The following is a 26,173-nucleotide window of genomic DNA, read 5'->3' on the forward strand; positions in this document are numbered from 1 at the left end:
CTCTATTTTACATGTGGGATACTGCCACAGCATGTCTTGACAAGTGGTGCTAGGTCCGCACCTGGGATCCGAACCTGCAAACCCCGGGCTGCCAGAGCACAGCGTGCAAACTTAACCACAATGCCACTGGGCCAGTCCCAAAACTTACTTTTAAGTAGTTAGCTTTTATGAGACTTATTTTAACTTGTGGTACGGGTGCTGGATTATCCCACTGATCACAAAGTTGAACAATGAGAGGATGCTGTAATTCTCTTCCATTAATCACTGGAATGGACTGAAACAGATATGAATATTTTAAGAAGCATTAAAATATCTGTGCCAAACAAGTACTTGTTTGCTTATAAAACACTCACTTAATTATCTTTATTCCATTCATGAATGGCTTTTTCACCAATTAAAATAAACCTTTGAAAGTCAATTACATTGTCACAAAAAATCTTGTTCTTATAGAAATGATTAATAATTTGATGAAAAGGAAAACTAGCATTTGACATTACTGGCTTCTAATACATTCCTAAAAGTACACATCAGTATGACTTCAGTGGAAATAGAAGATTATCAGACTTAGCACTGGCTATCTAAAGGTTAGCTCCTCTGTCAATTTTCAGCCTCTGCCAGTCTACAAGAAGCAGTAATACACAGCTTTCTAGCCCTTGGTTAAACAGGACTAGTAGTCACTGGTAATCTACACTGCCTTGTCAGCTTAAAATGCTTCTTGCTTTTTCTCTACTTCATGTAAGGCCTGTGTAACTCCGGGAATTTGCCTGCTGACCTATTAATACTGGTTATTTCAAAGGAAACACACTGTCAACCAAGAAACCTGATAAAGGTCCAGTCCTCTGTGTCAGATTTTCAAAGTCAAGGGAAACAAAAACAGAATTTATCATCTCCCACCAACAATGTTTCTTCTGCTTCCTCCACCCTCCACAATATCTGAGGTAGTTGGTTACCCAATTATGCTAGGAAGTTGCTAAAAGTGGGAAAAAAATTAATGATGTGTTATGAAGAGGATTATAAAAAAAAAAGATACCCCAGATACCCTTGAAACCAGTTGACTGGTTTAGTTAAAATGTTTGACTACCACAAAGTTTACATGGATACAGTTGACTATATTCTATCTGCCGAAGTTTATAAAAAACTTGAATAAAAAAAGTGTTGACAGTTTCCAAATGTAAACATATCATGGTACTTTATTCCTAATCACATAACTGTCTACCCATCGAATAGTAATGACTTTTAAAGGATATCCTTCAGTAAATGACTTGTAGCGTAAGCTGTTCGTCATAAAAGTTTTCGGGGAAAAAGCAAATATCCAAAGTCAATTGATCATAAATATAAATATGAAAGTGGCACGCAATTTAACATTTTGGGATTTCAGTTTCCTCATTTATAGAATAAGAATGATAATAATACATCATAATGTTGAAGATTAAATGAGAGAATATATGTGTATACTTATATATTTTTTCTATTTATCATACTTAGGTGTTCAATCACTTCCCCTTTTCCACTTAAGATCCTGTGGGGACAAAGTAAGTTAAGAATTAATTTGAAAATCCTAGGAAAACCAGATATTCAATGACTATTTTTCAGCCTTATCCATATATCTCACTAACAAAATGAGAAATTAGTTTTAGGTTTTATTTTAAAAGCTTCTGGATTTCTATGGTATTTGCAAATAAATCTTAGGATAAATTTTTGACTTAACAAGCTGCCATGATTTTTTATATTCTCCCTACAAAACCATAGGAAGAGATGAAAATGTCAACATTTCTACCACCTCAAAGGTACACAATTATTCCACCATACAGTCACTACCAGAACAGAGTGCCAGAAGGTGAAAGGACATTTCAAAATGATCGGGCAGGGTTCCACTCTTCTGGACACAGGGTCGCTAGGATTCAGAATTGACTTGATGGCACTAACAACAACAAATAGTCAACCAACAAATCTTTTTATTGACATCATTAGGCACAAAGAACGTATTAATTTATGTAGTATAAGTGCTCCCAGATAAAAGTAAATGCACTGGCCTTTCAATGAAACTCCCTGAGTCAACATACTATTACAGAAAAAAACTGTTTTTAATGAACACTGTCATACACTAGTTTATCTTTTTTTCTTTTGAGGAAGATTAGCCCTGAGCTAACATCCGTGCCCATCTTCCTCTATTTTACATATGGGATGCCTGCCAAAGTGTGGCTTGATAAGCGATGCATAGGTTCAAGTCCATATCTGAACCTGGGAACCCTAGGCCACTAAAGCAGAGCGCACGAATTAACTGCTACATCACCAGGGTGGCCCCAGTTTATCTGTTTTTTTAAACTCACAAATAAAAAAGGGCAATCTGAAACCAGGCACAGGTACATAAACTTTACTTAGATGATATGCTCCTTTACTAGTATAATTTCATCTACTACCACGGTCATGTGAGCTCATTTTCCTTTAGGAAAAAATGTAAGCTGTCATCCCAACAGGTAGAGTTCTGCTACACCATAACTGAATGCCAGAATCTGAACATTCTAAAATTAGAATTCTAAAAATTCAGTGAAAACTCAACAAAGGTAACAGAGTTGATGGACATTTGCAAATTCAGTATTTAAGATTTAATTACTTCTATAGGAAGGTATACTGAAGTTTTTATGGGTATAATGACTCGATGTCAGGTTTTCTTTTTTTATTCTTCTCCCCCAAGCCCCCCAGTACATAGTTGTATATTCTGGTTGTGAGTGCCTCTGGTTGTGCTATGTGGAACACCACCTCAGCATGGCCTGATGAGTGGTGCCATGTCCACACCCAGGATCCAAACCAGTGAAACCCTGGGCCACTGAAGCGGAGCACACAAACTTAACCACTGGGCCATGGGGTGGGCCCTGAAATCTGGTAAGTCTTTAAAAAACTCCAGCAAAAACATTTAAAGTCAATGAGAGCGAACAATAAACAAAATTGGCAAAAATCAATAACTAATGAAACTTGGGGTCATTAGACTATTTTTACTTTTATGCCACATTTCAAAATTTCTGTAATAAAGTTTTTAGGATTTGAAATAACTTAATAATTTAAGTTATTTTTTAACAAATGAGGACACTGATAAATTAAATTAAATAATGAAATATTAAGAATTACTGGGTCCTTTTGTTATTCTTACTACGTTACTTCCACAACAAAATATATCTGTTCTGACACACTGACAGTCTAAAAGCAGTAAGCCATGTGATATTAAACTCTTTCACTCAAGACAGGAAGTTACTTACCTCCTTTAATTCTGGCCAGTCTATGAGGAGAAGTTTAGCTGGTGGTCCAGAAATTAGCTGCACTCGAATAAAGTCAGAAAACTCACGCCAAGTAAAACAAAGATCCTTATTTCCAGGAGGACCTGGAATAAATTTGACGCCTCTTACACTTATACTTTGTGTATTTTCCTAGCGAGGAAAAGAATATTGAGAAAAGACAGGGAAATAATGTTTAGTTTTCAGGAAAATGAAAGAAAATGTCATTCACCCATGTGCATACAAATGTGCTTCTGGTAAAACAATGGCAAATAACTTGCACAGGTGCCAATACTGATATACCATGAGTTTCATTTCCTTGAGAGGAGAAACTGAATTTTTTTGTGAGGAAGAGATATAAAGGATTCTGGCTATGTCCTTTTATCTTATCTTTTCCTAATTTCCCTCTTATTTACACTTACACTGTCTCCTTTCTATTCCCCAAATAGGCAAGCATGTGCCTGCCCAATACTGTTTGCACTTGTTCTTTCCCTCTGTTTGCAACATTCTTTACCAGGTATCTACATGGCTTTTCTTCAGGTTTTTGCACACAGGATACCTTGTAATCAGAGGGGTCTTCCCTAACCACCCTATATAATGGCACTCTATTCCCTTATCCCACTTTATTTTTCTTAACACTCATTTCTTACCTACGGCATGCTCTCCTCATTACAAGGTGATCTCCAAGAAGGTAGGGACTTTGACTTGTCACTGCTCAATCTCTGGTACTTAGATGCCTAACACATCATATTAAAGGGAACTAATTAAACTAGCCTGTAATTTTTGCACTGTGATTAATTGATATAAACTGATACCATACTGGTAGGAGCACTGTAGTATTTGCATTTTAATAGTGACCCTTAATAATTTCATCATCTTAAACTTTCACTAAGTACAAATCAATTCCATCAGATTTTAAAAACCAGAGTTAAAATTTCATGTTTTATGTTCTGAAAACAACTATATGTAGAACATTTTCTGTAAAAGGACCCTGCAAAATAATCAAAATTAATCTCCCCAAAAACCCCTTTGAGTAAAGGGGAATTTTTTCAACATTTGGCAAATTAAATATTAATTAGTAAAACATATTCAAAGTTCGAAATATGTAAAGTCTAGTATCATTCCATATTTAATAGTGAAATACCAAAAGCCCTTTTGAAGAGGTGATTTCTTTTTTAAGTCAAGTTGGAAGTTATGCTGGTTTTACTTCACAACTTGAAAATAAAATTTGTATATGCATTTACAAATTGTAAATGAGCACATACAGAATTAAATATAAAATTCTGAAAGGTACTAAGGTCTAATGTTGAAATTATCAAAGAAATATACTTCAGAATAGCTGCATATTTTATGTAGAAGCAAAAATGATTTTAAGAAAGAATGACATATTAAAACTACTTTTATTTTTAAAAAACACAATTTTTAAAAAAAACGAGTTTAAAAAACCCGAAGGCTTCATTTCTCTCTGCAGACTGGGGGCAGACTCCTGTCATTGGTTTGAAAGTGAGTCAAGATAGTATACATCAGTTATAAAATGAGAGTACAAAGAAAGAAAGTCAACTTGGCTGGAGAATAGTGAGCTATGAAAGGAGAAAGATGTGAGATTATGCTACGGTAGAATACTATAGGGTATTTTAGGCCATGCTAAGGAGAGAGAGTCTAAATTTAAAGTGTAAAATGCTGACAGGTGGCACAATATGAGAAATGAAAATTGATGTTGGATTTGCCAGGGGGAAGAAAGCAGAAAAACATGATGAGAGGGGCCTGTCTGGGAATGACAGAAAAGGACGTGAAAACAGAGTATATACAACTCTTCAAGGAGTTATACTATAAAAAGGAGGAGGGAAATAGGGCAGTAGATGGACAGGGATTCAGGGCCAAAGGAAATTTTTTTCTCGGGGGGTGGAGGGTTGTTTTTTAAGATGAGAGATATTATAGCATGTTTAATATACTGATGGGAATCTAATAGATAGGGAAAACTGAAGATGTAGGAAGACTGGTTACAATTCAGGGGTAATCAGTGAGAGGATGGGAGTCTATGCATAAAGTGACAGGAAGCAGAGATTGTTCATGCATAGCAATGGGAGCACAGTTATCTTCTGATTTCATCTACATATAGGGTGAGGGTAGACAATGGAAGAACCAGAAAGTCAAAGAGCAAACCTTATCTGTGTACAGTAAACAAAAGATTACAAGCTCTTCAGCAGTACTAAAACAGTGAAAATGGGGTTCTGAAAACCAGAAAATAATAGCTTAACAGATTAGCAGAAACAGAAACCCTAGTTAGGATGAGCAAAAAGGAGGCTATTCTTATGATTATTCTGCCAGGTAAAAAGTGTAATGGAGGCTCCAAAAGGAAGAAGAGTTTTAAAAAGCATTAAGTGCTCTAAATGGATTCATCTTTACTTGGGCCTTAGAATTCCTCCTCTGAAGGCCCAACTCCAACATCTCCTTTCCCTGCAAGCTGTCTTTGATCTCTCCAAGCAGAACATATCAGGTTTGCTTCCTTGTTTTAAACTGAAATAATCCCACCAGGTTCTTACTTTTCAAGCAAATCTCAATTAACTGTCCAGCTGCAAACTTTCACAATTAGTTTTCTCCCCAGCATCCTATGTAATGCAGGGTGTGAGCACCAAGAAATTTTATTTAAATAGCTACATGAAAAAACTACCTCTACACAAACACCAAAATATTTATGGATAAAATGATTTGACGTATGGAATTTGCTTCAAAATGATATGGTATGGGGGGAAGTGATGATTACTTCAGCTGAGTGATCGGAACATGGGAATTACTTACACTATTTATTCTACTTTTTGCATATGTTCAAAATTTTTCATTATAAAGTTTTTTGGGTTTTTTTTGATGAGGAAGATTGGCGCTGAGCTAACATATGTGCCAATCTTCCTCATTTTTGTATGTGGGATGCCACCACTGCATGGCTTCATGAGTGGTGCAGAGGTCCATGCCCGGGATCTGAACCGGTGAACCCTGGGCTGCCAAAGCGCAAACTCAACCAGTAAGCCACCATGCCAGCCTCCATTGATAAAATATTTTTTAATGCCCTTTATGATTTTTCATTGTAAACACTTAAATCAAACCTCTTTTAGTTATTTTAGTTTTGCTCCCAAATTTTTGTTATATGTAAACCAATGGTGTAAGCCAACTGTTTTGAAAGCAGTCATACCTGAAAAGTAGTTTTCAAACGTGAGCTATCAAGTCCAATCCCAGCAATTCCCAAGGCAGATAAAGAACTTGGTGAAAATGCTTGAATCTGATTTCCATATTGATCTGTAACTATTATAACTATAAAAAGGGAGGGAAGTTTAATTTTAAAGTGTAATCTTTTGATAAAAGATATAAATATCTGAAAATACACTTATACACTTAATAAAAACTGTAGTAGAAACTTGCTCTTTGTTCTCACATATTTTTTGTAAAAACTAATTCTCACTTCTTTTAAAATCACCACAAAAATATCGAGTCTACATAAGCATATTTATATTTGTACATTTAACATGATGCTGATGTTAATCAGATTTTTTAACAGGAGAATTTGAAGAAAATAACTGAGTATTATGTAATATTCTAGATATTTAAGAAAAATACAGGATACATATGAATCCACTGATATATTTACTTTATACTTTTAATATTAACTAGTATTACTTCTAACAAAAGCCAACAAAGTATTTTTGCCAAGCTGATTTTACAGTTAAGTCAGCCTAGGCAAAGATAGTGAAAATACTTCAATCTTTTCCGGCAATGGATTTTAAACCAATAATCATATATTAACTGAAAGCTTTCCTTTCAGATTATGTATACCACAAGATGAACTTAAGGACATATTATAGAAGTGTTCTAAAGAAATAAAGCAGGCCATACTAACCTATTTCTCCTTGAAGCTCTTGGCCCATCTGTACTGTTTTTCCTCCTTTCAACTCACATTTTAGATGTTTAGGTTCATCAGGAAGTGGTCTGAAATTGGTTAACAAGTTAAAAGGCTTTAGTCACATCGTTAATTGTAGAGAAAGATTAAAACAATTTCAATATGCCGAAGAGTAAAATGTAACACGCACTTTCTAAAACTTCAATACAGTAACACTCCTCCAAATACCTCAATTTATAGAACATCACTATTAATCCAAAAGAAACAGTGAAAAGATAGTAGAGAATACGGACCAAAAAAAGATTAACGCTTTTGTAGTGTTAAATCATAGTATCTATGTTGGATTAAAAGGCAATTATCACATCAGAGCACTGAGAAAGAAAACCGATGGCTAAGAATAACTCATCAAGAGATGTGGCTGTGGCTGGAGAGTAGTACACAACTGAAAATTTTATCTCAAACATGGAGCTATTCTAATTGTTGGGAATAGTATGAAAATGGGTAGTGAAACAAAAGTGAAAGAGGTTACTGCAAAAGAGGTGGCCAAGGAACTGACAGGCCAGGGTGGAAGATAATTTTTTTATATATTTACTTAAGTCTTCCCCTTTCTTATATCAGTTCTACATGTTAGGTCTGGTTGGGCTCAGCTTTGAAAATCATCACTAACCAATGAAAGAATTTTTCATTCTGAACAACATACTGACTGATCACATTGTGTCTTTTGTATTTTTCACATCTTTGCCATTTTGCAGGGGTTTTCACTATTGCTTGCACTAGGAGGACTTTCCATTAATGAAAAGAGGGCCAATTTGGCAGAGGGTTATACTGACACTAAGAATTAATCACTATCTCCAGTGAAGCTTTATTCCAAAGACAACTTACCATATTTCACAGAAATTGTCATATTTTCTACATTAGAAAACAACTTTTACACGTGTGCTTCGGAGAAAAATATTTTTGTGGCCATATGCTGAATTTTGAGATACCTCAAAATGTATCATGCCCACAAACCTTACTGTAAATGCACTTTCCAAAGACACATGATCATCTTGGAATGAAACCTGGCAATAACGCATATCTTTTACAGATGTCGGTACTTGTACATCAGGAAGCAAACCCTGTAGCAAGTGTTCTTTGTTAATCTCAGGAGTCCAATTAACCTAGGAGAAAAATTATATATTCAAGAACAACATAAAGCTTAGTCTAATACCTTCCTACTGCCACTCATCTTATTGAAGGCTCTTAAAGCTAAATTATAACCCATCATCCCCACCTCCATAAAGTCCCTTTATGACCAGAAATGATGGTGGTTCCCATATTACTACGACAAAAAAGTATCTTGTCTTTGCTGTTAATGTTGCTATATCTTTCAATGCAGTAAAAAAAAAATTCTTAAGTATTTCTTTAGAGTCTAAACTTAAGAATTCTGCCACAAGATTATCACTGTGGTCATTATAGTTTAAAAGTAACATATCGATCAAATCATGTGATCAATTCTGAGAGGTAATATTCAATTGCTTTTTTGAAAAGAATCTTATTACAGGCTTTGAATGAGATCTAGGTGGGCTCTTATTCAACAAGGTAAGAAAACAGAAGTTACATCCATTGATGTTAATTATCATCCTGGCCACCCTGTGGTGTTAATCCATTCTTGGATGCTTCTAGCTCTATTTTAATTTTGCATCTCTTGCATTCCACATTTTAATTTGTTACTTATCCATTTTTTTAAAAGTTGATTATCCTACTCTATCCTACTTTTAAACTTCCAAACCTTTCTATTTAAGAATTTTTATCTCAATTTTCTTTTAGCCTTCTACAGTTCTGATTCTTAAATCATGAATACTTAATATTTTGATCCTAGTTTATGCTGTTCTAACCTTCTAAGTCACTTTTTAAGCAATCTTTTATTCATCACACTTTTTTTTTTTTTTTTTTTTTTTTAATGGAAGCAAGCAGGAGTTACAGAAAAAGATGCTCTTCCCTCACCCTAGCTGTGCTATCCCTTCAGTGGATTCCTGGTTCAGTTCGGTCGACTTTCCTGAATATTGGACTCTCTAAAGACAACAAAAACCACCTTAAAGACTACAAACTTAATTTAATAAAATAATGGTATTTAATATCTTTTATTGTCAATAAAGAGGTGCATGTTTTAAAATCTTTGGAACCAAAAAAATACATAACTATTAGATTTGAGGCAAAATGTGTCAAATGCAGGCCAGAAGCCTAGAGAATGGCAAAAAGAAGGTTATATACAGGAAGCCCTCCAGTTCTTCTTAACCTTGACAAACTAGAATGTGGAAACATTATTATGATACACCAAGGAACCAGTTCAGAAGCCAGATTCCTGATACCACATTTAAAACTGCTCACCTTCAAACATGCTGACACAGGTATGAAAATGACTTGCCTCCCTCCCAAGCAGGCTCAGGATTATTTCTCTCTCAATCCTCCCCTCCCTTATTATGCTTGGTTTGAAAATGCAAATTTGTTCTAATGCGATTAAAATATTAGGGAACAATTTGAATATAAAGCAAATTTTACTTTTGCTTATGTACCATTTCATCCATGAAAACAATAGCTGAACACAGAAAACTGTACCCTGCTGAACCACGCCATGTAAGAATATACAAAATGACAGACCTCCAATAGCTGCCAGCCACCTCAGCTAATTATGTGTCTTGAGCCACGAGTGTCCACATCTACTGGAGTTTCCACCACTTCACAGTAACTCATAAGCTACAACTTTCCTGCACCCACTTCCACAAGCAAAGTAAACTGCCATATTATTATAGTGTTTATGGATTTCTTAATCATTTAATATGTTACTGTTTTTGGTAGTATTTAGTTAGTTTCCTATCTTTTTTTTTCAATGAGTGACCAATGAAGTTTGAGTATTGTGCCCCTAATTCCCATTTTCCTCATAAGCCTTGTGATTTTCTTAACTTTTTATTTATTTGTTTATTTAAGGTCACAGTGGTTATAATGTTAGATAAATTTTAGGTGTACATCATTATATTTCAACTTCTATATAGATTGCATTATATTTACCACCAAAAGTCTAGTTGTCATCTGTCACCAAACACACGTGCCCCATCCCTTTTGTCCTCCTCCTGCCCCCTTCCCCTCTGGTAACCACCAATCTGTTCTCTGTCTATGCGTGTGTTTATCTTCCACATGAGTGAAGTTGTCTCTCTCCGTCTGATTTACTTCACTTAGCATAATACCCTCAAGATCCATCCATGTTGTCTTGTGGGATGATTTCATCCTTTTTTATGGCTGAGTAGTAGCTCATTTTATATACATACCACATCTTCCTTATCCATTCACCTTTGACAGGCACTTGTGTTGCTTCCACGTCTTAAGCCTTGTGATTTTTATTGCACTATTTTACATGCTACAGTGAATTGACTGTATTATGAAAGGAGCAAGCATAGACTGTCCACTACTCTTTCAACCAACCACAAAAGAAGTGCTACAGCTGTCTATTTTATAGAATAAGAATCTAACCATTTTGATTTGGTTATCTGTTAAGTGAGATGTTAAGTTTCAACGTATAGATTCACCCTACCAAGGTACAAAGGATACATTTAGATGACAGCAGATTGACGAGGACCACCTGAAGCTACTGAGAACTGACAATACTGTTTTCTAAGGATCATGCTTTTAGAGTTTCAATTGACCAATTTCAAATGGCCAATCAGGGTTCTGTGGTTAACAACACTGTTTCATTCTTTGCCTTTAACAGACCTTTGATTTAGTGCCTTTAGAATAGCTACAAATACACTGCTCTGGTAAGGTGATGATCTTGATTGTGACTGCAGAAATACAGTTGGTCAGGAAATGCACAACTAAACAAAACGCCGAAGACCAGAATTTTGTTTGTGTCAAAATCATTTTTTTTAAGCACAAATTTGTTACATATAAATCATTCGCATTTCAATCTAGTGCATGAAAATAAAAATCTTAGCCTGGAATTTCAAATAATAGTATTATTTTCCTGTGATAAGCTCCTTCTCAGAGGCTATCCTATAAAATTTCTTATTCAGAGTCTTCCCAGCATAAAATGAACAAAATTCTTCCAAATAATCAATCTATTTGAGATACTTACTTTAATTTTTTCTGCTAAAGCTGATGTTATATGGATTTCTCTTTCTCCTTCATCATACATTTGAAAAATAAGGTTGTGCATAATATCGCCTGCTATCCAATTGACCTCATCCTGATGTTTTATCTGGATTGCCTTTTGTCCTTCCACACTGAAAATCTGTAATCTTGCAACATGGCTACTGGGAAGCAACTTAATAGTCTTCTCCACAGGGGCTACATCTTTACAACTCTAGGAAGACAGGAAAACACAAATATACACTGAATGACATCTGTACTGAAAACATAATTTCCGGCTTTAATGGTGAATCATTTACACTGCTTAATACTTTCCCATACTATTGAAGATCTTACATACTGTTAACATTCACAGGTTTTGTCATTAAGACAATACTGTACTGCTAATAATTCCATATTTTATACCATAAAGTTATAAACAGCAACAGTGGCTACATTCTTAAAATCAAAAACTAGCATATTTGGACTTAAAAGGATTCCTTTCCCCTTATTTGTAAATTTACTTAAAAGTGTCACAAACTTGTGAAGTTTTAAGCATATGACACAGATTCGGTGACTAGCATCCATTAATAAGAATGAAGATGTAAGAAAATAAGAATTTCCCATAAAATCAGAGACAGATACTTGCTGTAAAATGCTAGCAGGTAACACTGAAGTTTCTGGTGATTTTTCAATTCACTACGCATTGGGCTACATGGACAAGCTTGCTCAGAGCTATATAAAGAGACTCTAGATGCCCTGAAGGTTGAGCTGGCATATTTATAATTTATTACGGGCACATCAATGTTCTACAGATCAGTAAAGATGAGCTGGATTATGCTACATAATTTGATTTTAGGCACACAAAATTAAAACATTACATCATTATTTCATAAGCTAGGTATAGTGCATTCCATAGCATACACAAAATTCAAAATAAGCCTAAGTCTAAAATACCTCTACAATCTTACTTAGCTCATGTCTCCTTCTTCATTCAGTTGCAGTCATTCCTACTGAAGCCCATCCACATGAATAATGACATATCCAAAATTCCTACCTCACACACTATCAGACAAATGACCCAGCCTCTATCATAAGCATATTTTATTTCCCTGACTCAAACTCAAGAGTCATTGCCTTTGGATAACCTTTTCTAACTGCATACTACAGGACATACCTTGGTCTTTGTCCTAACTGACCTGGATTCTCGGTCTTCTGCCTGTAATATGTACATAATTCCTAATGTTTGTTACACTTGCTTCCAAGCCCAGATGCCTCCCTAACTCCAAGTTTTTTCTTCTTGACTCTTCCTCATCTTTTGTAAGACAGTATACTCAAAAATATGTTACCCACATTATTGAAAAAATGAAATGCACAACAAATATCAGAATATTATCAAATAAAACAAGATTGAAAAGAAAAGAATTGGAATAAAGTTGTCACCACATTCTAACTAAAAAAACAGAAGCTATCTTTTACCATTTTGAGGCTCAAGATACATTAACTGATGTCTAATTGGTAGGAAAGCATCAGTTAATCAACTGATTCAAGGTTATTCATCATCTACCACATTATTTATGAGGAAATCACATATAAGCATTTCATTTGTTTAAGTATTCGTTATCCCATTCATCAATCTTAGGAGATCAATTAATTGCTTATATTAACTGCTTGCCCTCCTCCAGACTGGCTTCACTTTCAGCCATGATATTATTATATCTAATAAGAAGTTAGTAGCACATTAACACAGAAATCTATTTATGCAAAAATGCTAATTAAAAACCATGTATTTATTTTTAAAATTATACACACAAATTAAATGTTCCTATGTCCTGTAGTGGTGGTTTAAGTGGAGATATTTACCAAACTTTCTAAGGCACAAGTATGAACTATAAATAAACAAACAAATAAATAAATAAAACTGACACGTCACATTTTAATGTAAGAAAAAATTAATTTTAGGAATATGTAAATCAATGATAGCTACAGACACTGTAAAAGGTTAGATCAAGAAAATTACTAATATTTGATACAAAATGTTAAATTATTCAGTATACTATTTCATGTTGCCTTTTCTTCTCTTTGGCTAAAAGAACCACAAATACCTCCTTTATAAAAGTCAAACAACTTTACATAAAATATTATAAAGCTGTTGAATATTTGTATGAAGACTCAATACAATATTAATGAATAAAAATGACAACTTACAGGTATTTCAATTTTAGCTTTAAGCGTCTGGTCTTTTTTAATATTCTGAACTTGAATTGCAGATCCTGATAAAATACTGGTTCCAGAACTACTGCAATCCACAACATAAACTGGAAGGTTTGGAGCACCTAAAAACTATTAGAAGCATACAAAATAAATTAAGTTCCCAATCAAATGTAACTGATTATTCAATAACTTATTTAAATTTTCAAATATTTCACTACAGCTACTATTTCTGGCTATAAATTGGAAAATTCTAAATAGAATTCACTGATATTCTAGACAATCTCTGAATGAAAACAATGACTTTCAACAACTCTTAAGTAAAATGTATCTATCTTGGAAGAAAATCCAACTTCCTCAACCACTATTCTTTCCTTTTTTACTTTATCTATTTAGGTTTTCCTTTCCTTCTTGTAGTCTTTTACTCATCTTCATTTATCCATCCATCTCCAATCCTGAAGGACATTTCTACCATGCTACTCATAAATTAAATACTTCATCTGAAATAAGGAGGATCGATCAAGGAAGGAGAGGGGAGGGATCTTTAGTCCATAAATTTCTTTATGAAACAGTGTAGCTGGCATCTTTATTGGCTTTGGGATACTGAAAACTACTGGCAGTGAGATAGACTGCAAATTTCTCCATGGAACAATCATTAAAAGATCTAGATACTATATAAAGCTTACCATAAAGTAACTGAAAGATAAAGTCATTTCCATTCACTACAATGGGACTCAAAATAAAATCTACATATTCTTATCTTACAGTAGCTTACCTTACAATGAACAATCAGTTTTGGTTGTGCTGTTACATTGTCTGATTCATCCAAAACTTCTACCTGAAACGGGAAAGCTGTTCCATTTTCTATAACTAAAATTTCAGAATCAGGTTTCACTTTCAATCGACGAGGGGGACCTACCAGGAAATTATATAATGAAATACTGATTTGGTTTCTAAGACCGAAATATTGAAATAGCAAGAGAAACAATTTCTAACATTTCAAGTTTTAATAATTTATAAATTCCCAAAAAGAAAAACAAGCAATATCCAACTTTCATCATTTCTATCCCCAAAATGCATAGATTCTATACATGACCAGAACTGTCTCAATTGTACAAAAATGTCTGAGGTCTAGACTTAGTTTTTTGCAACAAGCTATGAAATAGTGGTAACTCATGCTAGAAATCACCTAAATGTGTAAAATCTTAAAAAGATCCTGGCAAAAAGTATTCAAAAAGGAAAGTAAAACTTCATTGAACTATTTTTTTATTTACTTTTAACTTAACACAATGACTGATTTCTCAGGCATATGTAAACTACATGTCTGTTTTAGGTAATAACGTTCAAAGGACCAGTTCATGTAAGAACATACCCAGAAAATTTATCTGTTAGATCGCCCACTACTTTGATGTCATGAACAAGTTACACAAGTGTCCTCTAAGACTAATAGAGGGCTTACACCTCTGTAGCAAGATGACTTCACGTGGTCTATAAATATTGATATTTTTTAATGTTTTAAATATTTTATTATGTTAAAATTTTATAAATATTTTAGAGATTACTTATATGAATTTCAGAATATTCTACTTATGCTAAATGCTGGTAACATAAGTTTACAAAGAACAGCTACTGGAAACACTTATTTTACTTTATAATATTATTAATGTTTTTTTACTAATATGCCAGGCAACGTGTTATGTTTTACTGAAGCACTACTCTCATATAATCCTCACAATGATCTTAATAAAGAAGGCAATGTTATTGTCCCCATTTTATACAGGAGGAAACTGGGATCCAGAGAGATTAAGTATCTTGTCCAGGTCACACGGCTAGTGAGTGGCAGACTCAGCTTTAAGTCCTGGTTTGTAATTTGGAACCTCTTGACCATTATCACTATATGGTGCTACTTCCTACTTTACCACTTTTACTCTCAAATTCAAAAAAAAGTCAGAACTATCTGGTTACTAAGAATTTCACTACTCAAATCCATAGCTAACTTCTAAAATAAAAGCATTATAAGTATTTATTAATATGCAATGATTTTTTTGTCATACTTCTACCAATGTGCCAATTTTTACATCTTTGTAAATTTATGCTTGGAAACCTCAAACTACTTGAATTTGTGAAAGCAAATAAGCTAATGTTTCTTTTCACTTCAAACCAGTACAAAAGGGGACCAGCCCCGTGGCCAAGTGGTTAAAGTTCTGCCCCCTCTGCTTTGGTGGCCAGTTTGCAGGTTCAGATCCCAGCTATGGACCTACTCCACTCATCGGTCATGCTGTGGAGGTACCCCACATACAAAGTAGAGGAAGACTGGCACAGATGTTAGTGCAACGCTATTCTTCCTCAAGCAAAAAAAAAAAAAAAAGAGGATTGCCAACAGATGTTAGGGCGAATCTTCCTCAGAAAGAAAACCAGTACAAAAGGTCATATGTGGACAAAGACATTATCATTGTATTGTTAATATCACAGATAAAACTTACCTATCAAAGCACTGTTCTAGGTGTTTTACAAGCACGCACAGTTCTCACATCGTACAGTGCTGTGTTAATGAGAACTCATGCATACTGAAACTGTGTCCTCCCTTCAGTTACCACAGAACCATGCAAAGAAACAGCTGCCTACAGTAACTGATTTAATCATCACAATGATGCTGTGAAGGTAAATATTATCTCACTTTACACAGGAGGAAACTTGAGGCACAGAACAAATTTACCCAGCTAATAAAGTATGAGAGCTTAGATTCAAATCCAGAAGAGCTGATTTCAGAATATACTCTGATCTCCACAACAGATTGCCTCTCAAATTAGCCAGCATATTCTACCCTGTGTAACTTTAATGTAACTTCATTTTCAAACTATGTCATTATCAAATTAACAACATGAATACATGAGAAACTTTTCCTCTTAAAATATGAAACAGTTATATCAGAAAAGGCAAAGAACCTAATATAAAAATAAACATATATCCCTAAGAATAGAGTTCCCCAATACATTTTCAATATTCAAATTTTTCTCCCAAGGTTATTTTTAGAACTTCATTAAAGTATTCCTCAGTGTTTTCCTGTTTTTTAATTTGGTCCTGTCAGTGCTATTTTTGACATTCACTTCAAGACTTACACTGTAATCAAACCAAAAACACTTCACCTTTCTAAGTATCATTATACTTTATCATAAGAGTATTATCTAAAAAGTAAATATTAGGAATATTTCTTAACATAATATTACCTGGTAGTAATCTAATTTTCAAAATCTGTGAGTCTTCTTTTAAACCCGGCAGAATAACCTTCAGATTAAAATTCTGTTAAAAAAATTTTTAATTAAATTCAAGTCTTAAATACTTAAGTTGTTTATCACTTCAATTCTGATTTACTTCTTGCTTTTCATTTCACGCCATTATAGAAATCTACTCAGTAATCTTATAGTAAAATTATATATATGTATTTAAAAGATACAAGTTGAAAAAACTGACTTATATTGCTTCTTCACAGACAAAAGTCTCTTCAAATTTAAAAGGCAAAACTCTTAATAATGATCAGAATCAGGAATGGTATAAAAAATGTGCGAAAACAGTGAAGTGGAAAAACCAAAAATCTAGAAATCTCCAAATGCAATGTGGTCTTCTAGATTAGATTGTATAATGGAAACATTAGTGGAAAAACTGGGGAAATGTGAATAAAGTCCCTAATATTATTAATAGTATTGTACAATGTTAATTTCTTAGTTTGGATAAATATACGATGGCATAATATCTAAGATTTTAATAGAGGAAGCTGAGTGAAGGGCATATGTGAACTCTATACTATTTTTCCAATTCTTCTGTAAATATAGTTATTTCAAGATAAAAAGTTGTTTTTAAAAATCTAGCAATCTTTTTAGTAAGTTTATCTTACTAAAGACAAATTTTCCATGAATTCAAGTTCTTTGTCTAGAAACATCTGAATTCAGAAAGATGTACAGAACTTGATCTTTAATTTGATTTGATTATATGATGCAGTATAGTATATAGTACTTAAATTCACATGCTCTATTTTAAACATCATTTTGATAGGAAAAAATCTTACATATTGAAGGTAATGATACAGTGGGAAAAAAAAGCAACACATTAGTTATTAGCCATAGTGTTATATAAATCTATCAGCTGCTTTATAGATCTAATTGAAAAATTACCTTATTGGAGTTTATGCCTTTACTTTTCCTAACTTTATCTTCCCCAAAATACTTTATTTCATCCAAATATCAAACCCAATATGTTTACAGAAGTGATCTAAGTTTTAAATATTTTTGTTTCTGTTCTAAGAAAAATATTCACAAATGGATGGAAATAGTTGGAGAGAGAAAAAAGAACACAGTATTAGATAACTGTGTTGAAAAAATGGCTTGGAAAGACCAGATGGAAGATGATGAAGACAGTTGAAAAATAATTAACGAAACATTAAACAATAGTAGCAAACGTGATTTTTCTTGGATATAAATAACTCAGGTGACATGATTCTGATTAATTCCTAAGAACTCAACATTACTGTTATCTTGTTTAAAAAATAAGTTACTCAGCTTAAAATGTCCAATTTTCATTTTTACCATTTAAGAAATAAACATGTCTTATGACATTTACGTACGATGCTCACCTTGCCTTGACAAGAGTTTACAGGGCCCTTAGCTGTAACACCTCGGATTACACAATTCGGTCCTTTGGTTATTTCTTCATAATGTAAAGATAAACCACTGGAAAAAAAATGAATTATTTTTAAAATTTCCCTCAATTACCTCACAAATAAGCTGCAAAGGTGTTTTTTTTTATATGCCATTTACAAATGTAATTCATTTTCTAAAAAAAGTTTTAAAAAATAGGAAGAAATAATTCAACAGACACGAATTCCCATGAATTTCTTTTACAAAGAAAAATGAGCCAACAAGTATTGATAAGAGATACCAGTGGGCCAAACACTGCAAATGACAGATAAATAGTAAAACATAAAACTTCAAATATTGAATTAGTAAAGATACAATGTAGGAAATAATCAAATTCTACACCATGTATATAAGCCTAAGAAAAGGAAATATCCAAATAGGCCAGTTTTCAGGATTTCTTCAGACTTTGCCACGTATTCTTTCAAATCTTTTACCCAGCAGGATTTCAGAGAATTTTTGGCACCTATTAAACTAAATGGCAATTTTAGATAATGCCCAAATAATCAAGTACAGCCTTGTGATGATATAACCTTGTCAGAATATACACTGGGATTCCCTAATTTACTACGATGGGCAATATGACTCCTAAATCACCTCTGAACATATGCAGATCCTTACAGTGTAAACAATTTACCCTATCCAGGGGTAAGGTGAGGAAAAAAACACAAAAAAGACCATGATAAAGAAAAAGCCTATTTTTTCTGAAGAATTGAAATTAAATATTTACAGGCATTATCTGAATTATAAAAATTAAACAACATGCTTTCTTTGAAAAAAGATGTGAAGCAGCACAGGAGATAAAATAGACTCCCTGGGAAAGATGGCACATTAAAGGCATACATCTAATTTTACTGTCTGTTAAAACCTCAGGAATATGAAAACAAAGAGGTTTACTTACTATTAAAGAGAAAGATATGAAAAGGGAAGAAGAGACAAGGACAACAAAACTTATGTGCTAGAAAACAGGACAGAAAGCAGCAAATGACCTAGTAGTCCCAAGAAAACTGAACTCTAAAAACAGCAATGGAAAAACCAGGAAACCAATCCACACTGCAGAATGTCCAGGTACCCCTCAGGAATTGGTAATACTAGGTGCCTCTGAGAAGTGAGGTCAAAAGAGAAAGGCAAAAAATAGGCTGACAAAAATTTAGATCCCCAGATCTCACCTCTCTGCCTCTGGCAGATGACTAGAAGATTATTCTCTGAAAGGTTAAAGCAGAGAATCTGAACCAAGGGAAAGCAGATAAGTTGAAGGAGAAGGTAAAAGAGTAAAAAGGAATAGAAGGAGTAATCTTTTTTTTTTCCTAAGGAAGATTAACCCTGAGCTAACATCTGCTGCCAATCCTCTTTTTGCTGAGGAAGACTGGCCCTGAGCTAACATCCATGCCCACCTTCCTCTACTTTATATGTGGGACGCCTGCCACAGCATGGCTTACCAAGCGGTGCATAGGTCTATACCCAGGATCCGAACGGGCGAACCCCAGGTCACAGAAGCAGAACATATGAACTTAACTGCTGCGCCACCGGGCTGGCCCCCTAGAAGGAGTAATCTTGAATGAATGCCTACCAATGCCAAGACCTTCCCATTCCCACCCCAGCCTTATTCCTGGACTGGCTAGGAACCTGGAGAGCCAAGTTATTCCCCTCCAGACAAGAGACTAAAGATTTATCTTTAAGAAAACTGCCCAGCCCAAGAAAAAAAGACTTAAAGATACTGACAACAGGATTTCCCCCCAGTAAAGTATTATAGACAGATCAACCTATAGCATAGTTCATAGTCAACAGTCTCTCTCCTACACTCTCAGAGTCTGCTGTGTGCACATTAATTCTCTACTCAGTTATAAGCAGACAACCAATGATTATCAGATATCCAAAGAAAAGAGATCAAAAACCAACAAATAAAAGCAACTAACTTGGAGACAACAGAAATTATCTGTGTAGGTAAAGTTTTTTAAAAAACTACCATATGTTTACCAAAGGAAAAAAGGCATTATATTCATAACACAAGAACAGGATCTATAAAAGAACTCTTGGAAAATAAAAATATAGCAGGAAGGGAAGAAATGGAAAGGTTGTAAAGATACAGTTGAGAAAATCTATCAGAAGGTAAAGCAGAAGAAACACAAAAGGATTAAGAAAAATTAAGAAAATCGGAGAACCAGTCCAGAAGGTTCAATATCAAATAAATGAGGACCCCAGGAAGAGAAAACAGTGAGGCTAGAAGGTAGAGAATGAAGTATTCCAAATAATGAAGAGACCTATACCAACGTGTGTCACTATCAAATTTTGCTTGTTAAGAATAAAAAGTTGGGGCCAGCCCGGTGGCATAGAAGTTAAGTTTGCGCACTCCGCTTTGGTGGCCCGGTGTTCGCAGGTTGGGATTCCAGGCATGGAGCTATGCACCGCTTATCAAGCCATGCTACAGCAAGTGTCCCATGTATGAAGCAGAGGAAGATCGGCACAGAAGTTACATCAGGACCAATCTTCCTCAGCAAAAAGAGGACTGGCAGCGGATGTTAGTTCAGGGCTAATATTCCTCAAAAAAAAAAAAATAATAAAAAGTAGATCCTATAAAGTAGATCTTTGCTTCCAGAGAGAATACATAGGAAACATAAAAGGAAAATTAATTAAAACAAATTTATCAGCAACAGTGGAAGCTCAAAGGCAAAAAGGGAACAATGCTTTCATAATTTTGACAGAAAATAGTGTCCAACTTTCCATTCAATCATTCAAGTATCAGGGTAGAATAAAAACATTTCCAGAGCAATAATTTTATCTCACATGTATCCTGTTTCCTCAGGGACATGAGATCTACCTGTCTGAAATGATCAAAGCCCTACCTCCCACTTTCCTGGGCCGAACTTCCAGTCAGCTGACTCCAAACTGCAAACTCTACGTCCAGACATAAAGATACTTAGCACTTTATCTTGCAAACATGAATGTAACAGGCTGTAGCCACTTTCCGATATAAAAGAGTAAGATTTCCTTCAATCTTTGCAATCTCTTTATCAGACTGCCTGCGATGAACATCACATTCTGGTTTAATGTTTATTCAATAATAAAATTATTTTCTCTTCTAAATTTGAGAAGAAGTTTTCTAGGTTAGGTGTAGGTTTTGTTTTTAATTATATTTCCCTAACACAGAAGACAAAAGGAATCCCCAGAGGAAGATGAAGGAAGATCACAGAATGACAACTGTTAATAACATAAAAACAATCAGTCTAGACTGGAACACATCACAAGTTCCAGGAGAGATGTCTCCAAGAATAGGAAACTGATTATCTATGCACCTAAACATATTGAGAAGAGACCAGGCGAGTTGGCAGAATTTAGGGTTTACTCTGTAATAAACTTAGCATAGAAAAAAAGCATTAGTAACAACAACATTGTGCAATAAAGTGACTAGCATTTACATACTTATAAGAAAATAAACATCAAATAGTGATTAAGCCAGAATGTAACTTTACTGAAGAATGAGGAAACAGGAAGGAGGTTTATTTGTAGTAGAAGTGGCAACAAGAGAGTATGTCATCATCTTCCATAGCCATAAGTCAAGAGATAATGCCTAAAACTGAAGAATCCGGGAGTAGTAACATAAGAGTTACTGAGAAATATGGCAGTAGTTACCAAAAGATTCAAGTAACACTGTTGAAAGTGGTCCTCTGAGAAGTGGATTATGGGTGGGCATAGGGGGGAGGAAGTGCTCTTTTTCATAACAAGCCTGATCAAATGATTTCACTCTTTTAGGTGATACATGTGAATAAGGTTAATAAATCTAGATAACAGTAAGAAAACCCCAAAACAACAAAGAAATCCACTCAGACAATGGTCTTAACTTTATTGAAGATAAATTCACATGTCCATGCTGCCAAGATTTTTTTTAAACTCGAAAATCTTAAATATCAATATGTACATGTGACAGACTTCATATGTAAGACTATCCTATTATCAAGAATAAGGGAGAAGTTATAATTGATAAGTAAATGTTGATGAATATTTTCCCTTTGGGACTAGCTTTTTTAGTGTTTTATTTTTAAGTATTCAACTCTTCCATTACTGTTTAATATTCAAATGAATGCAATATGTCAAAAGACAAGAATCGCTTTTTGCAACTTAAGGGAACAGAAAATTGAAAAATTCATTTTGACTACATATTGCTTTTCAGGAACTCAACCATGGTACAAATCTGAAAACTAAACTTTCTACACCTCGCTTGTCTGCAAGCTTCCAGAAAGCAAATACTATGTCCTTATTCACTTCTTTATCTCCAGCTAGCAAATGCCTAGAATGTAGTGCATGCTCAAATGACTGAAAGAGTAAACGATTACACCACAAGGGAAAAACTACATACAGACAATAAAAGAAAGCACACATAAAAAGGAGGCCCAAAACGATAAATTTCAAAGCCAAAGCAAAAAAAGAAATATTTAGCATTCATGCTCTTCAGAATGATCAAGAATTTCTCCCTAGACACCTCAGAAAGAGGCAATGGAAAATAACGAACATCTTCAATTACATCACTGGACACAGTGTTAACTTTCTAACAGTTATTTCTTAATATAAACCCATTACATCACTCTAAAGGGCTATTCAGTAAAGGCAAATTCTAAGGATATACTCAAATTTCCATGAAAAGCATAAACTTGATTGCTACAGTTTTTAAAACAAACCAAAATAAACTGCATTAGCAGGTTAAAAAACCTGCTAGTAGGAAATACCACTAAGTTTAAATGGCCATAACTTCTAAGCAAACAGCAACAAAATAAACATGGTATTTCTAACAGAATCACCAGGAGACATCTTATCAAACTTGCAAAAAGAAATGGACTGAGCATTATGAGTCTCACCTAAAAACTTTAACAGTAAATTCAGTTAAGACATAAACTTTACTGAAGCAATTTATATATGACACTGTAGTCACAGAGGATAGCTTGGGGCTAAATAAATCCCCCAGGTATCACAAAAGCCACTGAACATCTTAAATGATAATATTTAAGCTAACCACATACAAATAATTTAAGCTAACAAAAGAGAAGAGTAAATGCTTAGCAAATATGAAAAGCCAAATACAAGTTGATCCTTCAAATTACCTTGCTTCAAGAACTGGCTGAATATCATTTATTAGTTGACTAGTATGACCAAATTCATCTTGAAACTCCAGAGGAATATTGAATGGGACTCCAACACGAAAAGGAGGATCCAGAAGACCAAATGAAAATTTCTCTGGCTTACCCTCTTTAAAAAACAGACAAACAAAAAACCAGATAAAAATAAAATTTTTATTTCAGAAAATTCACTGTAGGTCAAAAATAGATCCATTTATACCTGGGAAATTAGACTACTGTAAAGATGACACTTTAAATCTGCACAAAAACTACATAAATTATATCTATCTACATAAACTATATCTATATCTCTTGGGAAAATAACAAAGTCAGATCTTTATCTCATACTGCACATAAAATTCTAGAAGTAGAGATTATTAGAATAAAAAATATGTTCATAACCTTATCACAGGAAAAGCTAAGACAAAACACCATATTTGACAGGTATAAAAGGATACACTTGAAGTTTAAAATAGCTTATTAGATACAATAAACAATGTTAAAAGAGAAGCTCTATATGAGAAAATATTTGCAACATACGCGAGGAAGGATTAAAATCCAGAATACATAAAACCTCCTATAAACTAGCTACTCTCAAAGTATGCTCTCTAGTCTAATAGTTTCAGCCATCCCTGGGAAATTATTAGAAATGCACATTCTAGGGCTCCCCTTAAACCTACTGAGTCAGAAACTCTGGGAGTAAGGCCCAGTAGTCTGTGATTTAATAAGTCCTCCAGGCGATTCAGATACAAGCTCAAACTTGAGAACCACACAGCTTTCGACTATTAACATGGGCACAGCAAATAAATAGGCTTTCACAGATGACATAAAATGTCCAATAAAGGCTAGAAGAGGTGTACAATCTAATAAATCAAGGAATACTTTAACCACCAACTAGGCTAAATAAATATACAGGTCAGCCAGGAATAAGCATAGGGAAACTGGAACATTCACAGTCTGTTGGTGAGGGTACCATGGCACAATGTTTTGGGAGGGCAATTTGACAATAAATATATTTAAAATGTTAAGGCAGAGACACTTCAGCTCGGCAATTCTACTTACTGGTATCCACCCTGGAGAAATTCTAGCACATGCACACAAAGCAGGATAGTTTTTTCCCCATATACCAATATAGTTTGTAATAACCAAAAAATTAGTAACAACTGAAATGTTCATCAACAGAAAATAGTTTAAAGTACATAACGTCCATACTATGGAATGCGTTCTACAGTTATTAAAAGAATGTGGAAGCTTTACATATACAAAAAGAAATGATCTTCATGGTGGTCCTTCTGATTAAAGAAGGCAAGCTGACCACAGGCACTCAAATCAGCTCTCTCCAAAAACCCCATAATAATGACACTACAGTTTTGCTTTTTTTTAAAGAGGCCTAAATCCACAAAAACAATGAACAAGAAAAAAAGATCAGTAAAAGCTGGAGAACATATGGGCAAGTGTCACTGACTTAGAAAGACCCAAGAGGAGCCAGCCCCAAGGAACAGTGGTTAAGTTTGCACGCTCTGTTTCAGCAACCTGGGGTTTGCCGGTTCGGATCCTGGGTATAGACCTACACACCGCTTGTCAAGCCATGCTGTGGTTGGCGTCCCACACATAAAGTAGAGGAAGATGGGCACAGATGTTAGCTCAGGGCCAGTCTTCCTCAGCAAAAAGAGGAGGATTGGCAGCAGATGTTAGCTCAGGGCTAATCTTCCTCAAAAAGAAAAAAGACCGACCCAAGAATCTCTAATCCTAATCAACAACAAAGCAAGCAGAGAACCAATTTAATTCACACTATAGGACACCCAAAAGTCTCAGGAATGACTGTATCAAGTTGGAGTAAACCGAAATAAAAAAGGAAGACCTGTTGAAGTCTGTTTAAGAAACAGTTCCCCAGATCCCCGCCCCTCAAGACCTAGAGCCAGTCAACTGCCTTTCTCAGGCCCAGCAACAGACGGAAGGTTTATTTTCTGGGGAAGGTAAAAAGAGTAAGTCTAAGGATCGAGCAACACTAAAAAAGTGTCACAGTTCACTGAAAACAGGAAAATCAAGTGAAAGAGTGAAACCCCCAACAGTCTTCTCCGGCTTGGCTCCCAAAACACTGGCAGCCAGGTGTTTATGCTCCTAGGAGGAGACTGGAATGCTCTACTCTGGGGAATCTGAAAAGCCAAAGAAAGAAAATCTAAAAGTTTCCGTATCATAAATCTCTCCAAATGAAATAAAAGCTATCAAATGCCCTATTCTTAAATGTGAGTCAATCACCAGTCATGTCAGAGAGTATCTAATATGAAAGACCCGGAGGAAACACAAAAGAAAAGCAACATGGAGGAAACAGATTGTGAAGAAAGTTTAAAAGCTTCAAGAAAAACTGCCACTATTATTAATAGGCTCAGAGAATGAACAAAGATACTGAATCCAGGAAGTAGGAAGAGGGTGCTTTGTAAAGGGACTAATCAGAGACTAAAAAAGAGATTTTAGAAGCTAAAAAATGATAGCAAAAAGGAAAAACTCAGTATGAAGTGTAGAACATCATGTTAAGAGAATCTCCCATAAAGCAGAAAAATAAAACCAAGAGAAGGTAATTAGAAAAAAGAATATTAGTACACCGGTCAACAGGTCCAACTTCTTAATATTAGATGTTATAAAAAGAAAGAACAGGGTAGGAAATCAAAGTCATTCAAGGAAGATTCCTAGAATTCAAAATTTCAGAAACTGGGACCAAAAATAAGGTTCTCCAAACATCTGGGGATTAGGAAAGAAGGAAGCCTGGGGTGGGGGAGTAGTGGGGCGGTTCACATGCAAAGGTCAGGAATTAGAACAGTTTTAGACTTTACCAGCAACAACGGAAGCTAGAAAACAATGATGTCTTCAAAATTTAGAAGGAATATCATTATCAAGCAGAATTACAAA

The 26,173-nt window shown here is 34.6% G+C and overlaps 1 protein-coding gene across 1 annotated transcript in view; it reads right to left on the reverse strand.

Moving 5' to 3' along the window:
• Positions 1-26,173, reverse strand: part of SMCHD1 (structural maintenance of chromosomes flexible hinge domain containing 1) — a 136,693-nt gene that overhangs the window by 54,609 nt on the left and 55,911 nt on the right. Inside the window, exons 20-30 of the mRNA XM_014832868.3 lie at positions 23,252-23,396; positions 18,098-18,194; positions 16,698-16,770; positions 14,246-14,385; positions 13,468-13,602; positions 11,267-11,494; positions 8,170-8,318; positions 7,159-7,247; positions 6,457-6,575; positions 3,255-3,422; positions 149-274 (exon numbers count right to left, since the gene is read on the reverse strand). Of these exons, the coding sequence (XP_014688354.2) occupies positions 149-274; positions 3,255-3,422; positions 6,457-6,575; positions 7,159-7,247; positions 8,170-8,318; positions 11,267-11,494; positions 13,468-13,602; positions 14,246-14,385; positions 16,698-16,770; positions 18,098-18,194; positions 23,252-23,396 (1,469 nt within the window). The remainder of the gene's footprint in view (positions 1-148; positions 275-3,254; positions 3,423-6,456; positions 6,576-7,158; positions 7,248-8,169; positions 8,319-11,266; positions 11,495-13,467; positions 13,603-14,245; positions 14,386-16,697; positions 16,771-18,097; positions 18,195-23,251; positions 23,397-26,173) is intronic.

The sequence above is a fragment of the Equus asinus genome, chromosome 7 (genome assembly GCF_041296235.1).
Source record: "Equus asinus isolate D_3611 breed Donkey chromosome 7, EquAss-T2T_v2, whole genome shotgun sequence".
NCBI classification, from domain to species: domain Eukaryota; kingdom Metazoa; phylum Chordata; class Mammalia; order Perissodactyla; family Equidae; genus Equus; species Equus asinus.